Source organism: Labrus mixtus, chromosome 14 (genome assembly GCF_963584025.1).
Source record: "Labrus mixtus chromosome 14, fLabMix1.1, whole genome shotgun sequence".
NCBI classification, from domain to species: Eukaryota; Metazoa; Chordata; class Actinopteri; order Labriformes; family Labridae; genus Labrus; species Labrus mixtus.
The window spans coordinates 16625165-16640027 of record NC_083625.1 but is presented as its reverse complement, the minus strand read 5'-3'; the positions used below and the strand labels follow the sequence as shown (position 1 = coordinate 16640027).

The 14863-nt window shown below is 42.0% G+C and overlaps 1 protein-coding gene across 1 annotated transcript; it reads right to left on the bottom strand.

The window, feature by feature from the left end:
* Positions 1-501: 501 nt before the first annotated feature.
* Positions 502-11494, bottom strand: arhgap35b (Rho GTPase activating protein 35b). The gene is made up of 7 exons (XM_061055503.1): positions 10846-11494; positions 5046-8951; positions 4528-4669; positions 4109-4186; positions 3792-3923; positions 3460-3565; positions 502-3340 (listed from the first exon to the last, which is right to left on the bottom strand). Exons 2-7 carry the CDS (start codon positions 8763-8765, stop codon positions 2929-2931), a joined length of 4590 nt encoding a protein of 1529 aa, XP_060911486.1. The 5' UTR covers positions 8766-8951; positions 10846-11494; the 3' UTR covers positions 502-2928.
* Positions 11495-14863: the final 3369 nt, after the last annotated feature.

The following is a 14863-nucleotide window of genomic DNA, read 5'->3' as shown; positions in this document are numbered from 1 at the left end:
AAATTGTATTCATGACATGCCTTTCAGGTACTCATAGACACTGTACATAGCTAAAGTTAAGATCAAAACCACAAATAATTAGCACACACATATTGGGTTTAGCACTTGGGCCTTGATGTTTGCCAAGTTGTCAGGGAGGAATATCATTACTACTTTCCCATAGTGAAAATTTCAGAAAATAATAAGCTGCCCAATATTTTTTTTCAGATGAGAACAGGTGAAACACTGTTCTACAAAAAACTGTTAAGGGCCTTCTCCTCTCAGGTATTACTGAAAATTGCAATCACCAAAATGCATGCTTGATACTCTACATTGCCTTGGCCCTATTGTTGGGACAATATTATACTAACTCCTACTGTGTAAAATATTATCTTGGACAGCATTTTTAACAAAGACGTTCCAATCTCATTCATAGCTGAGGTACAAAACTAGTGACATCAGCGGATGGGGTTAAGACGTTCAATAAACAACACAAACAAAAGCACCACAAGGAAGCTGAGGTCAATTTTACAAGATTTAATTTATTAACTATTATACAGTTCACATAAGGCCTTCATCTTCAAACACTTTTCTCAGTCAGACAAATTCCATGGTTTGCTCTTGGTGCACAGTACATAAACTTTCACGTTTCAGCTATTTCACTTTAGCAATTCGTTTGTTTTCTGGTACTAATTTCATGTTTTAAATAGGAAGAGGCTTTCATCCATCTTCCTTGGTGTGTTTTTTTTTTAAATCATGCACTAAACTTACCGTAAGTGGCCTTGAACCATTCACAAAAATTGTAAAAATGGACTTTCAATCATTGAAATACACACTAGAAATGTTTTCTACCATTGACTAAAGGGTTGTGTTCCCCAACATACAAATAAACAACCATTATAGAGTAGTATGCACCCACTTTTTGCTCATTGAACAGCGGTTTTGCCAAGGTTGCGTCAAAAGTGAAGTGTCGCAGCAAGAATATCTTCTCCCAGGAATCGTGATATAGTGAGACTCGTTCTGTGCCAGTCCTAATGTTACAGCTTCTCGCTCTGAGCTTGTTGAGAAGAGCCCTCAGTTTAATCTTATGAACACTTAAAATGACTGACTTCCAACAGTGTTGCAATTCCAAAAGTACCTGTAATTGATGGTCCCATTAACTACTACAACAACCGTACTATTCCGGTCTATGTTGCACCCAAGAACTGTAACAGAGCCCCAATCATCCAGAACCTGCGTCTGGCGGTCAACTGGTTTCCACTCCCCACTGAAAAGACAGTAGTTCCTCTCAGGTTTAATGTTTAAAATGGTAGGGTCACCATTAGCAGTGCTACCATTGAAAATGTGCAGCTTTTTTTTCCATGAAAAAGGAGGACAATGAGCTAGCACAAAACGTATTCACAAGAGCAGGTAAACGGCCGTAGGTGCTTCCTGAATGTGCCCCATTCACAGACATTAAACTTCTACTGGTCTTCGTATTGTAAAGCAGAACTAGCAGTAACAGTGTGTTGAGGATACTAAACCTTCTAAGTTAAAGGTCCTTAATATTGGATGAATACAAAGAGCTTGGTTTGATAGATAGCCACAGCAACACATCCAGCAACCTATCATGTTTCAAGCATTTGGTTTCCATGGACACAAGATGGCAATGTAGAGTGTGTTATGGTATGACAAGGTTACACATTCAAAAATGGCATTTTTTTTTTCCTTCACTTGACTGGTGGCAGGCAAAGTCCTCTGATATCATAATGGTCTAAATAATGCAAACTTCCCTAAACATCGCCTCTGATCAACCAACAGCTAGAGAGAGGACAAATCCTAAAAGAAACTATTTTCACATGGCTGGATGAATGAGGAATGTCAGTGGATTCAGATTTCCCATCAACCTATGGGACCTCTGGATCAACTTAAACAACGCAAGTTTTTACAAAAGGATCTCGTTTCACAAGCCTGCACATGTTGCCACACTCAACCACTAAACAAACATTATGGACAAGTAATCAATGTGGCGTTTCCTCTAATTTAACACTACACTATCAAAAAGTGCTTCAGATAAGTTTGCGGATAAAAAAAAAAGGTTTGATGTAAACAAAGTTGCTCTGTAGAGGCAATGGGTATGGCTGTTTGAGCTGTGAAATTAAAAACACACAAGAAAACAGAATGTCAACAAAAAAAAAAAACCCTTCAGAGGGAAAAACAACAGTGATCATTAAAGTGCATCCCTGGATGTGTACCCCCCCCCCCCCACCCTCCCTTCTTCCCTTCCCTCCCCATGCTGACCCCTCAAGTAGAGCCAATGAGAGAAGCCCTGCAGGCAGACAAGAGCAACCTGCTGCCCAAAGGACCTACAGAGGAACAGTAAAAATCCAGTGGCAGTACTTTCATGAGAAAAAGAACTAAAACAGTTTGACGCTGATAAAAAAAAAACATGGTGGCCACAAAACATTTCTTCCACCTTGACATCAAGGTTCCTTTTTTTCTTGGTAGTGTCGGATAAGTGGTGGTTTTGACAGAAGTGACAGAGGCGAGGCTTGCTGTGACGGCAACCTCTGTCCTCATGTTCTGAGCTGAAAGCAGATTCAACAGTCAGTGGTACAGAGGGCAGAGGAAGAGTCACTGATAATGGTAGCCTGCCCTTATTCACACAAATATGGATACAAATGGCAGGTCAGGGAGGTTTCTCAAGACACTTCCCATTTCTTCTTTTCATAATCTAGGTTGTCCATGATCAGAAATATAGTGTGCAAGTGCACGTTTTGTTTCGGTTTTTTTTGTTGCGCACGCATGTTTGCATGCGTGTGTGTGTATTTATGTGTGTGTGTGTTTGTGTGTGTGTGTGTGTGTGTGTGTGTGTGTGTGTGTTTGTGTGTGTGTGTGTGTGTGTGTGTGTGTGTGTGTGTTGGTGATAAGGTCCAGCATCATCATGGGCACACATGGTTTCACCCTCTATCACAGTGTCTCTTGTTCGGCTGGGGAATGGTGGGAGTGGGGATGCTGGTGGAGTGGCGGGAGCAGAGACTGCAGAGGAGACTGGGGGGTGGTGGGTGGGGACTGCTGCAGAGGGCTGAAGTGTGTGGTGGTGTGGGGAGGGGAGGAGCGGTAACAAGAATAGGCAGAGCTCCCACTGAGGGTGGTGGTGGGCGAGGCAGGAAGACCCGCCAGGCCGGTGGGGGAGTCCAGGAGGGGCTGGTTGTAGAAGAAGAATGCACACTGGTGGATGAAGGTCTCGATGATTGTCTGGTAGGTGCGGGTGGCAGTCAGAGCGTCCATAGTGGTGAAGTCTGGCCTCATAAGTGTGGGCCAGAAACAGATGGACAAGTTTTCACTGGTCATCAAGTTCAGCCTGTTCAGCTGGCTCACCCTGGGAAAAACACACTAATTATTCATTCTCATATTCAAGTGCAGAAAAACAGATGGGTGTCTACTGCAGAAGACCCACAAATCCATGAAAGGGATTTAAACAGCAGACAGGGGACTTACTTGTGTAAGTGGCTCAGTACATATTTGAAGACATCATAATTCTCCCTGGGGAACCTCCTCAGGACATCCTTCATAGTGTATAGCCTCTGTTCTCTGTCATTGATTTCTGCACAGAGAAAAGAGTTACCATTAAAACAGAGACCTCATCGTAAGGTAATTTGAAAGTTGAAATGTCCCTCTACACCATCATTATAATAATTCTTAGCAGCACTAAAACATCCCAAAGAGAGCAGAGCAGGTCTGCAACAACCTACCCTTCCCTCTTCCCTCCTAAAGAAATAATCTTTTTATGTTCTAATAAAGACCCTCCCAGCCCAGCAGTGTTTGCTTACTGAAAGCATCCAATAGGTCCACCTGCAGAGCGCAAGGCACCAGGGGCTCAGGCAGCTCAGAGAAGAAGCTTTTGAGGCCTCCAGCCACAGTGTTTATGGAGAAGTCTTTCTCTACTAGGTCTAATCCATGGTCTGCACAGGGAGAAAGAGAGTTAAAGAGAGCAGCGAGAATACACCAATCAAAAGTAGCTGTCATCAGGAGTGAACAATCTGCTGCATGTAACTCCTTTAGTAAATCTCTTGTTTGTGTTTTGATCAGACATCCACATAATTATATGTCAAACAGCTGGTTCAAATAAGTTAGATTGGCAACTCACCCTGTTCAAACTGCCTCTGCATGCTTTCCATCTCTGACTTGTTGCCGCTCACGCGGTACAACCCCTCTGTATTCAGGCCTAAAGAAAAAAGAGTGTAGCAGTGAGAAGACATGGGGGCACGGCTGGAAACACTTTATAAGCTACGTTGCAAACACACATGACAATACAGATGCTGGTAGTGTTCAGGGTTTATGAGTGAAAAAAATCTATGAATTACTTTTATATAACATTGCAGTAATGAACAGGTGGAATATGATTTAAAAATTATTATGATAGGTACACCACCAATATCATATTTACCTGTGTAAAATAACAACAGATAAATGACCACTGTCAATATTTTAATCAGATTTGCACAGACCTCATGCACAGTGGCACACTATGAAAGGTTAAAGGAATTAAAAAATAAACAAACTAACCTGTAGTCTCAATGAAGCGGACACACTTCTCAATAAAAAGCGGGATAGGTCTGTCTGGGGACACCACACTGACAAGGGGGACTCCAAAGTAACTGCTCTCCATGGGCTTGGGAATAGCTGGACGGGCCTTGGGTCTTGTTTTCTGTGTAGAAGAAAGAAAGAGCACTCATCAGTCTTTCAGAAAAAGGATTTCTGATTTCTTGATTCTAACTGGCACTCATTTGATTCTAACAAACGAGTTGTAGCCCATCGAGGCAAACCAGGAGTTCCTTGCTTTGTCTTTATCCTCCTAAAGACATTTCCGAAGTTTAAAAATATGTACACAATACATTTTGTATACTATCCCTGGTAGAACCATTGTACATCTAAAAATTACAAAAAAATAATTCACAAGAGCAATTACTAAGAAATCAGTTGAAAAACAGAACAGACTCAATGCATTACATTGTGGACAAGTAAAGGAAAATAAGACTTGAAAATTTAAAAAGCAAAAAAGAGAAACGTGGTATAATACACACCTTGGCTGTCCGTCGCAGGCTCTTCAGGATATTCCTCTTTTTTGGGTCTTCAATCTCCTCATTAACAAGACTTTCACCTTTGAGTGTCCCATAGTCATCTTCCTTGGACTTCTGAAGGGCTCCCATCTCATCATCACTGCCTATAAAGCTTGTACGGAAACTGCTGAATTTGCCAAGCCGCTTGGAGCGGTCACGATAAAGACGAGGCTTTACCCCTGCTGCTGAGAACTTCCTCCTTCTCTCCAGAGAGCTACTGTCTGCTTCGCTGTCTGAGCCATTTCCATTGGAGTGCATCCGGTTGGAGTTACGGATCGTGATGATTTTTCCTTGTGTACTGTCATGTGGAACCGAGTAGATGATCTCTTCGTTGCTTGGGCGGGGTTTTGAAACAGCATCAATGGGTTCAGCATAGTCTGAGGGATCATAGCCCACATCCCCACCAGGAACCCAGGTAACAGCAGAGGGCAGGGAGCGCCGGTGTCCTAGCGTATCAATGTATGGGTTACGGCTCACCTTCCGGAAGTCAAAAGTGACTCCTGGTTTCACTCTCACTTGGGGGGGTACCTTGTTGTTAAGTTTGTTTTCAAAGTCTCTGATGTCAGAAATGACAGAGATGTCACTGGAATCTAAGTCAGGCAGGTTGTAGCCTCCACTATGAGAAGAGAGTGTGCCGTCATAGTACGGTGGTGATGGCTCTACATCATCCTCTGAATCCAGAAACATGGTGACAGGACTGGGAGAACTGCAGCGCGGGGAGTACACATTTTCATTGGTGCATGCTTCAGCGACATTATCGTACATGTGCGTGGCCTCAACAATGTTGCGTTTCTCAACCACCTCCATCAAGAAAGAATGGAACATTTCTATCCTGTGCATGCCTCCAACCACTCCCCCAGATCCACAGATCAGACTATTGAAACGACCCTCAATCTCATGGGCAAGCTCCTCCCCTTGAATCAGCTGTTCACAGGCATAGTCGCTGTCGGTGAGCTCTGCTTGGCTATCTCCCACTGCCAACAGCTGAACTGGGATGATGTCCTGAACCTCACACAAGAAGGCACAGAGGGTCTCCAGGGAGGCTTTTCGTGAGACAGAGTACACAGCAAAGTAGCCGTGTACTAACCTGCTCTTCCGCAAAGTGAAGGAGGCGTGGTACGAAAGCAGAGAGAGCTCTATTGCCAGCTTGTGTCCACCAACTGTCTGTTCTAGCAATACAGAGGTGCCACTATTGGACATAGGCCTGCAATGTTGATGCATTAGGAAAGGGGACAGGAGCTGCTCGATGTCGTAGGAATCTCCGCACATTAAGCACATGACAATGCGAAGGTCTGCATCAGGGGCCGGCTGATGAGGAGAGTCTCTCAGACCTGGAGGCTCAGGCAGGAGGGGTGGAGAGCTGCTACTAAAAGATGTGCTCCTTCTGATATCCAATAGGCCCCTCAGCACCTGGTTGATTTGAGTCTCGTTGACATTATGGCCATAGCCCACACCAGGGGAGGCTGGGTCTAAAAAGCTACACTGTAGTCTCCTTGCAACTTGGTGTCCCTGTGTAATTAGGTTTAAGGCAGTTTCTCCACCTATGTCCACATATGACCCTACACCCCTTTTAGTGACCAAGAGCAGAGATGTTGGCAGCTGTGCTAGCTGGCTATCCCTTCGACTTAAAGTTGATTCCCTTAGTCGCTCAAGGCTTTCGATCACATAGGAGAGAGACTCTTTTGAGTTGTACAGACACAGACATCCATGAGGGGTGAAAGTGGGGGTGTGGAAAGAGTTTACTGGAAGGCGTACATTTCCTTCGATTGGACGCAGTGTCAGTTCATACATCTTCCCGTCTAACACATACCAGTCATCATTTGTGCAGAGAGCCCTAATCTCGTTGGCGAATTCTCTGGCCAGTCCATCCTTCCCAAGTATGACAAGGTTAATCCTGTCAGCCTTGTTGTCTCCAAAATGAGCTTTCAAATCAAAAAAAGGGTAACAAGTGGGGAAACGTGAAGCTAATATTTGTTCAATCTTGGAGTCTCCACAGTGAGGACTGCTAGGGCAGGTCTCCTTGGTAGGGTGATAGACAAAGTGGATATGCTTCAAAACCAAAGCATCTCTTTCAGCTGGAAGCTTCTGCAGCGCCTTGAATCGCTGTTCCTCCCCTAAAACCTCCTGGATTGCCCCCATTTTTTCCTTGCTGGGCTTGGCATCCACCTCAAGCTCATAGAACAGCTCAGAGTACTCCAGTAGGAGCTCCTGGAAGTCTTCTTTAGCACGGTCAATTATCTCTTTCTGATGCCTGTTGTACAGGTCCAAGTACTCTGGCTCCTCAAGCCACTGATAGAACTCTTCATTCATGATAAAGCTGCGGGCCTCCTCCCATGGTTTACCAGGTGTGACAAAGGGAGAGGAGGCCAACTTCTGTTTAAACTCCAGCCTCATCTCTGCACGTCTGCACTCATTACGCAGATGTTCCAGGTGTGCATTGAATATATCCTCTGCTTCACCAGTCTCCAGTAGGTCTGAAGGGATTCTCTCATCTTCCATGTTATCAATGTGAGATGTATCCTCCCATGGCGAGTCTTCCAGAACAACAAACCAGTGGGCAAAGTGCTGCTTGGACTCCAGGACCTTCTGCACTCCAGACCAGCTCAGCTGATCTATCTCATCCAGGTCAGGCACCAGAGAACTAAGTGCTAAGGGAAGAGTGCTTAGGTATATTTTGCGACGCCTCTCAATATGTTCCTGCTTCAGACGGTAGACATGCTGTTGAAAAAGCTTCTTGCATTTTGCTGTTCCCTCCAAGAAAACATATTCTTTGTACTCTGGTGAGGTGTTCATGCGTCGACTAGTGTTTATCCAGGTTTCGTTGTGGTTCTTTACTATACGGTTAATTAGCCATTCATAGCGATCCTTGGCTGACGCTATCTGCTGACTTTGTAGTTTCAGGGCTTCAAAATAAGGAATGATCTTGGGCTTCCCCCTGCTCTTATCAATAAGCTGAACCAAAGTGAGGAAAGCAAGGTCGACGTTTATATTTGAACGTGCAGATGTCTCAACTACTGGCAGACTCTTTTTCGTGATAGCAAATGTATGTGCATCTTTGATGTAGCGTTCAACTCCTTCGTCACATTTGGTGAGGACCAGAACAATGGGCTTCTTAGTCTTGCTGAGCTGACCGTACAGGTTTGTGACAAATTTCAGCTGGTCGTCAAAATTTCGGTTCATGCCCCGGCTGACATCAACACAAAGCAGGAAGCCATCGACCTGCAGCTTGCCCTCAGGCATTTGTTTCTGCTCGAAGTCTTGCTCCAGGCCCAGCTGATCTGTACAGAAGTACATGAGCTTCTCTGCTGAGGCCAGCTTGGTTCCAGCAGCCCGTTTGATATAGGGCTGCATAGCAGTACTACGGTGTGGCTGAAATGTCTGGTCATCAATGAATTCAGTTTGCTCCACAACATGCATCCTGCACTCAGGCCCCTCCTCCAGAACCCGTGACACCTCTCCCCAAAACAGAAAGTGATCATTATTAACCACTCGACCCCCAAAGTCACTGGTGCTCAACACTGATGTGTGGTCAAGATAGAAGTCATCAGCACTGGGCCGCACATACCTATTACACAAGCAGGACTTTCCAACCCCACATTGCCCCTTTTCTTTTTCAGTTCCTGACAAACCCACCACAATGAGGTTGTAAATGGGCGATCGGGCATCTTGCTTTTTCGCCATCATAGCCTGCTGAAGCTCATCCTGCCATAAACAGGCACTGTGTAAAGGAGTTCACTTGAATGTTTGTCCATAAAGCTGCTGATCCAAAGGAGATCAGATTTCACTTTCTTCTGCTGGCCTTCAATTTAATAAATAGCAGTCCAGTTATACGAGTAGAGTCCTTCATGTATTCCTTGTACGAATCAGATCCTGTAAGAAAACACAAAAATACAAAAAACAAAGTAATCAGACAATCTGGACAATCAACATATAAAAATGTATAATTAAAAGGCAAAAGACAAATAAAATAAAAAACTGTGCAAATATCAGATTATCAAACAAAGAAAATACTGATATACAATTAAACAAAATCATGGTTAAAAACTTCTATTAAATATGGAAACTGACTTACTGACAATAGTTTTGCCTACAAAATTTTCAAAATAGCCTTTAGAAATGTCTGTCAACTTGCATTTGACCTTTTTCTATCTTTATCCTTTGATAATTCAGTGATCTGGCATAATTAAAGCCTAGGACAATGACAATAGGCTCATTTTATTCCATTTCATGGCACTTTCTTTTGTATACCAAATAAGTTCATCTGATGTAGTTTCACTTTGGTCAGCATAAAATGTAATAAGAGCATTCATATTACTATTGTGCAAACCAAGCTGTTTCTAAACAAGAGGGAGTGTTTGACACCATATCTAGCTGCCACCAAAAGATGAATGAATTTAGTGTTATAGCTTCAGTTATGTCAACATGTCACAATCTCCTGTCAAAATTGGATGTACAAAATGTTGAAAGTAAAGTTAACATTTTCTCACAACGGTGGAAGAATTATTATCCATTACGATGCTAATGTATGTAATTTATCAGCAAATCATTATCTCATAATTAATTCCATAAAATGCCAAAAAAAAAGGAAATAAATGATAGGTGCCAAAGAAGAGCAGAATGTGGCATATTTAAATGTTCTTGCTGACCAACAGTGCAAATTCAAAGCTATGACAAATGGCAGAGATGCAGATGTGACAGACTGAACTATTTTCTGGCATCATTATAAAAATAAAAAACTTTTAAAATCGTATTTTCATATCAAAATGGTTACAGTTCCCATCAACTTATCCGCTAATCAACACATCAGCTCTAGTCTGATCATCTTAAGATCCATCTTTATAATATCAGACATGGACTACATTGATAATGAGAGAACATTTGGGAGTGGTGCATTTAAAACAACAAAGTCGGCTGATCAATGATTTAGGTGACAAGCATGCAAATTACTTTTTTTGTTGGCCCCTCAGTTTTTATAAACTGATCACCAAACAAAATAGTGATTGGATGAAGGACTTATTCAAAGAGCCACACACACTTGCACAGGGTTTGGCAGGGGACACAGAACTTGGTCACCCCGCAAAGACATCTGAAGTTATTATCCCTTTCTTATAGCATTGTCTAATGTGCCCACACAATACCAATGGTGCAATTCTGATATACAGCTGCATAATTCAAGGGTTAACAATTGTCAAATGCAAAACCTAAAATGTGCAAAATATGACTGAAGTGAAACATGATGACAAAGGGGGAAATTATAGTCATTGTGAAACAAGAGTAACATGTCGTATGAAGCGTCCACACATGAGAGAAACACACAGCTCCAGCAGGGTCAAAAGCAACCATGGGCAGTCTACACCGCTCAGCTGAGCTAGGCCTGATAGTCAAATGAACAGACAAGTTCACCGCAAATAAAAAACAACCGAACTGCCCTCTCTAGCATTTCCAGAATACAGTTTACCAAAGTGTACCATAAGCTGTCTCACTCACATAACCTACTTACCTAGATAAGATTTTGCAACCTTACATGTTTAGCAAAGGATTAACAGTTACCGTGGGCTTTAGGGTGCACAGAGAGGGGCTGACCACGCCAGGCCTTGCTGTCTACATAATGAAATTGCAGAGCCGAAACCTTGTATAGCCCACCGCCTCCACGCCGACTACGTTTAAACGGAATTTATTTACTCAGCTGTCCAGGGTGCAGCACTCGACAGCTTCACTAGGTAATGGCCCATAAAGACGAGGACAGAGCATGCAGGGTACATACCATCGCATTTCTCCCTTTCTCCTCTTGCATCTGTCAGGCCAGCTCTTGCCGCAGCCCTCGCCGCCTGATGTGCAGTTGCATAAAGCCGCAGAACACACTATGGATCGTCTCACTTCAGATAATACTGATAATAAAACAGCGTGTGCAATGAGGTAATTTCATTTAAATATCCATTGTCCGTGCCTTGAATCTACTGTTCAGCGCCGCTGTTTTCTTCGCATTTAAACACGGCGAATGAAGAAATAAATATCCCAGATGAAAGAACAATCCAATTTTGTTATTGCAAGGGTCTCTCCTCATTAGGATTTCCAGGCGTATTAAATCTGCATAGCCGTCTTCTCCCTCGGTTCACCACGTTGCCTTTTCAATAATTATTCTGTCCATTGTTGTGCCCACATAATGCTGGGCCGGTGGCGCACACGAGACAACGTTGAGTTTGTTGCAATCGCCGTGGCGTTTCGTCTCAAATGTGCTCCTGCTGCAACAGAGATTGTTCATGTCCTGGTGAATTTATGAGCAGATTGCGTGTGTGAAAGTGGTATTTCTGCCAGCTTTCCGATAATGGCGGCGGCCCTCCTCCCCGGACCTAGTTCTCGTCTTCTTTTCTTTGGGAAAAAGGAGCTGTGGAGACAGAGGCAGCGGAGAGAGGGACTCACCCAGCGGCGCCCTCACACAACTGCAGCAGGTCTGCTCTCAGCTCAGCTCAGTACAGTCTATGGGGCTGGAGTCGTATCACTAAGTAATGTGTTTCACAAGTCATAAAATAACATATGACCAAAGACACACAATTTAAACAAACTAATTCATGAGATAATTGTGCTTGACGTTGCTGAAATTAATTTTTTTCAGCCTCACTCTTTTAAAATAAGGTTGCATCCCCTCTTGTTGCCTTCAGTAAAGTGTGCATTTAAAAACAATTATAGCTAACAAAATGTCAATTTGTCATCAGCCCTTCTTGTAGGCTAACTTTTAATTATTTACTAAATTATTACCCAAACTTTCATCATATTTGAAACGTCCTCAGTACTAAACTTATTAAAGGTAAATATATTCATGTAGGTTGCAATTATCCTTACCTGACGTCAAATGGTAGACAGGCTATTTTACACATAGGCTTCTAGATGTTTTTGCAGAGGGCTACTTGATTATCGTACAAGTTAGCGTTCTTTTGGAAAATACATTGTCCTGTAACTTTTAAACAGGCAAGAAATGTTTGCAACTTTCTAGTGTCAGCAATATCTTTTAATTAACTAACATCGTCTGCTAGGCTAGTTGCCAATTGTAACATCATCTCATCTTGATTTTAACTGTCTTAAAGAGAGAGGGAAAGAGAGAACAAACTTTTTAGTAGGCTACTGTGACCCAATATGCTTGTATTTATGTTTGTTTGTTTTTTCAAAATCACTGCTACATTTAAGAATTAGTTTTCCATGGTCACAAACTCCCATTTATGTGTGTGAGATGAACTATTTAACCATATAGGCTTACTTTGTAGGCTTCCAGGCCCAGGAAGTAACCTGAAGCAAGCTTTTGAGCTTTGATTTGAATTATCAAAATGCCTACAACATATTTTTACTCAAGAATAGGCAAGTTGTATCACCAGCAGAAACATGCTATTCAATAGTCTACTGATATAATGAACACCATTAGGCTATATGAAATTGGTATTATCACCTTCATTTTTTGAAAGTAGTCTATTTATAGAAAAAGTACCCACTTTGCAGAAAACCAACACTGATGAGACATGTGACACATGTTAACAAGACATGTTAATACTGATGCATTATTTTGCAATTCTGTAGGGTCGCTAAAGTAAAGCTACTATTGCAGCAGTTAGGTAGTTCAGTTTTTCACAATAAGGGGCCAGGACCCTTGGAATGACCACAAGATGAATCTGAGGGGTTCTGAGCGGATTAATTGGACAGGAATAGATCAAACAATTCTGATGCGCAAATCTGCTTCATCCTTTAGACTTCCCCTAAAAGGCCCCCCTCTTAGATGGGACAGAGATTAAAAAATGACGTGTATTTTAAGGCGAAACGGTTTACAACTTTTGCTGAACCTTTTTTGTTAATGTCTTCACACATTCAGTTAAATAAAGTAGTAAAATATATCACTCAAATAAATTTCAAGTACTCTAAATCACATACAGACAATTTTTAGGTAACTCTCTTATATTCCACCACTGATAGAGTCCTTGTAAACTCACTATATGTAAACACAATTACAAAGGCTAATAAAACTGCAGCATGCACAGGGACCATGACATGCCCATAATCAAGTTGTACTCAAAACAATCTCTATTCCGAGCAGCTCATTTATTTGACTGCACAAGTTCACAGTACAGTCCACTACCAGTCAGCTCTTCCACCTTTAACAGAGGCTGGCATCTGTCACCTGCATCATATCTGATTACTTTGCGCAGACCATTAACTTTAGAGCTGCCGCCTCCTAGCGGATTTATTGGCTATAAACTCCCTGAAATTCTCCATCACCTTTGCAAGAAGGCTTATTACGGTCACAGTCTTACGTTCTATAAAAATTCCAAACTTTATCTGCAAAGTACTTTTGCTGTGCTGTAATTATTTCAATCTGGTTTTAGCCATTCCCTGTGGGAGTTGATTGAGTCTATGCTGCTGATGGATTGATCAGTCTACGAGCTTCACCTTCAGCTCTACAAGAAACTGAAAATTGTGGGCACCGCCAGACTTGTACTGGATAAGGATATGGTGGAAAGTCTTCATCGTTCAACTTCAGTGAATCTGTTTGTGCAGTCTTATTATTGACCAGGTAGGTCCATTTCATATACAGTATACTGTGTGTATCTACAAATTTATGTATTTGTTAATTATTTAATAATATATTCATTATCTTTGGAAGATTCTCATTACCGTATGTGTGTATTCATGCATGCCTTTTTGTCATGTGTGAGATGCATTCACTTTTCTTTGTAATGCTTGAAGTGTATTTCAGAATAAGCTTTTGTGCTGGATGGTATTGGAACGTTTTTATTGAGCCTTGCCTAAATTAAATGGAGTAAAAATACACTATAGTGTGACATTCCTGCATACAGCAGAGCTTGATAATATATCTTTAGAACTATTTTGTTACAAACAGAGCTGATTTTGTACAAGATGATCAGTCATGCATTCAAATTGATGAGGATTACTCTTATGGAAAGTTAAATGCAACCCATCCATAAAAAGGAGCATAGGAGCCAGTGCAGTGCAGTTGATATGATCACCACTAGGCTGAGCTCTAAGTCTTCCTATAATTCATAACCTCAAGAGAATTGGATCTAGTAAGCTCACTCTTCATATTGACTCCATGAAAATGGATGGGAAGTTATACTATTGGCCTGAAACCTCCTCTTCACCCTCAAGTTGACTGTGTTAACTATTATCAAGAAAAAGCAAAATCATTTTATCCCCAGTCCAAAATAGATGTTTCATTTGGTGTTCTCGTTTGTAGATTACTGTCACGTTTTAAATTTACTTTCGACGGCTTGCTGATTCGTTGGGTTTTGTTTTACACCTTTATCAATTTCTAAAGTAGCCCTAGTGGTGTAACAAGAATCTGGGGATGAGAGGCGGCAGAGGTGAGATTGGGGTGAAAGGGGCAACAGATGGGTGCTGAGAGAGCTCTGCACAGATGGACAATAGGTACAAAATGGTGTCTCTATCGAGGATATAATGAATAGTTAAGTCAGCTAAATTAGGGAATCCCAACAAGAATGAAATGCATTCGTACATTTTTTCAGTTCACTTTATGATAGTACAATACTGCAAGAAAAGGAGAGCAAAAGCGCATAAGTCTAATAGTTACTGTAAAGGTTAGCATTATGAGATGAGCTTTAGTGTTTATTCTTCTACTGTAATACCCCCAATCTTTTTTTTCTTGCCAAGGTTATCTGTGGTGTGTGTGTTTTTGGGTGAGAGAGAGAAAGAGAGAGAGAGAGACAGAGAGAGAGAGAGAGAGATAGACACAGAGAGAGAGAGAGACAGAGAATTGTAAGAAA

Coding starts and splice junctions, on each gene's coding strand:
- arhgap35b (XM_061055503.1), bottom strand. CDS start 8,765: ATGATGGCGAAAAAGCAAGATGCCCGATCGCCCATTTACAACCTCATT. Junction 3,566..3,791: donor GGACCTATTGGATGCTTTCA/GTAAGCAAACAC, acceptor TTCTCTGTGCAG/AAATCAATGACAGAGAACAG. Junction 3,341..3,459: donor GTACTGAGCCACTTACACAA/GTAAGTCCCCTG, acceptor TGTTTTTCCCAG/GGTGAGCCAGCTGAACAGGC.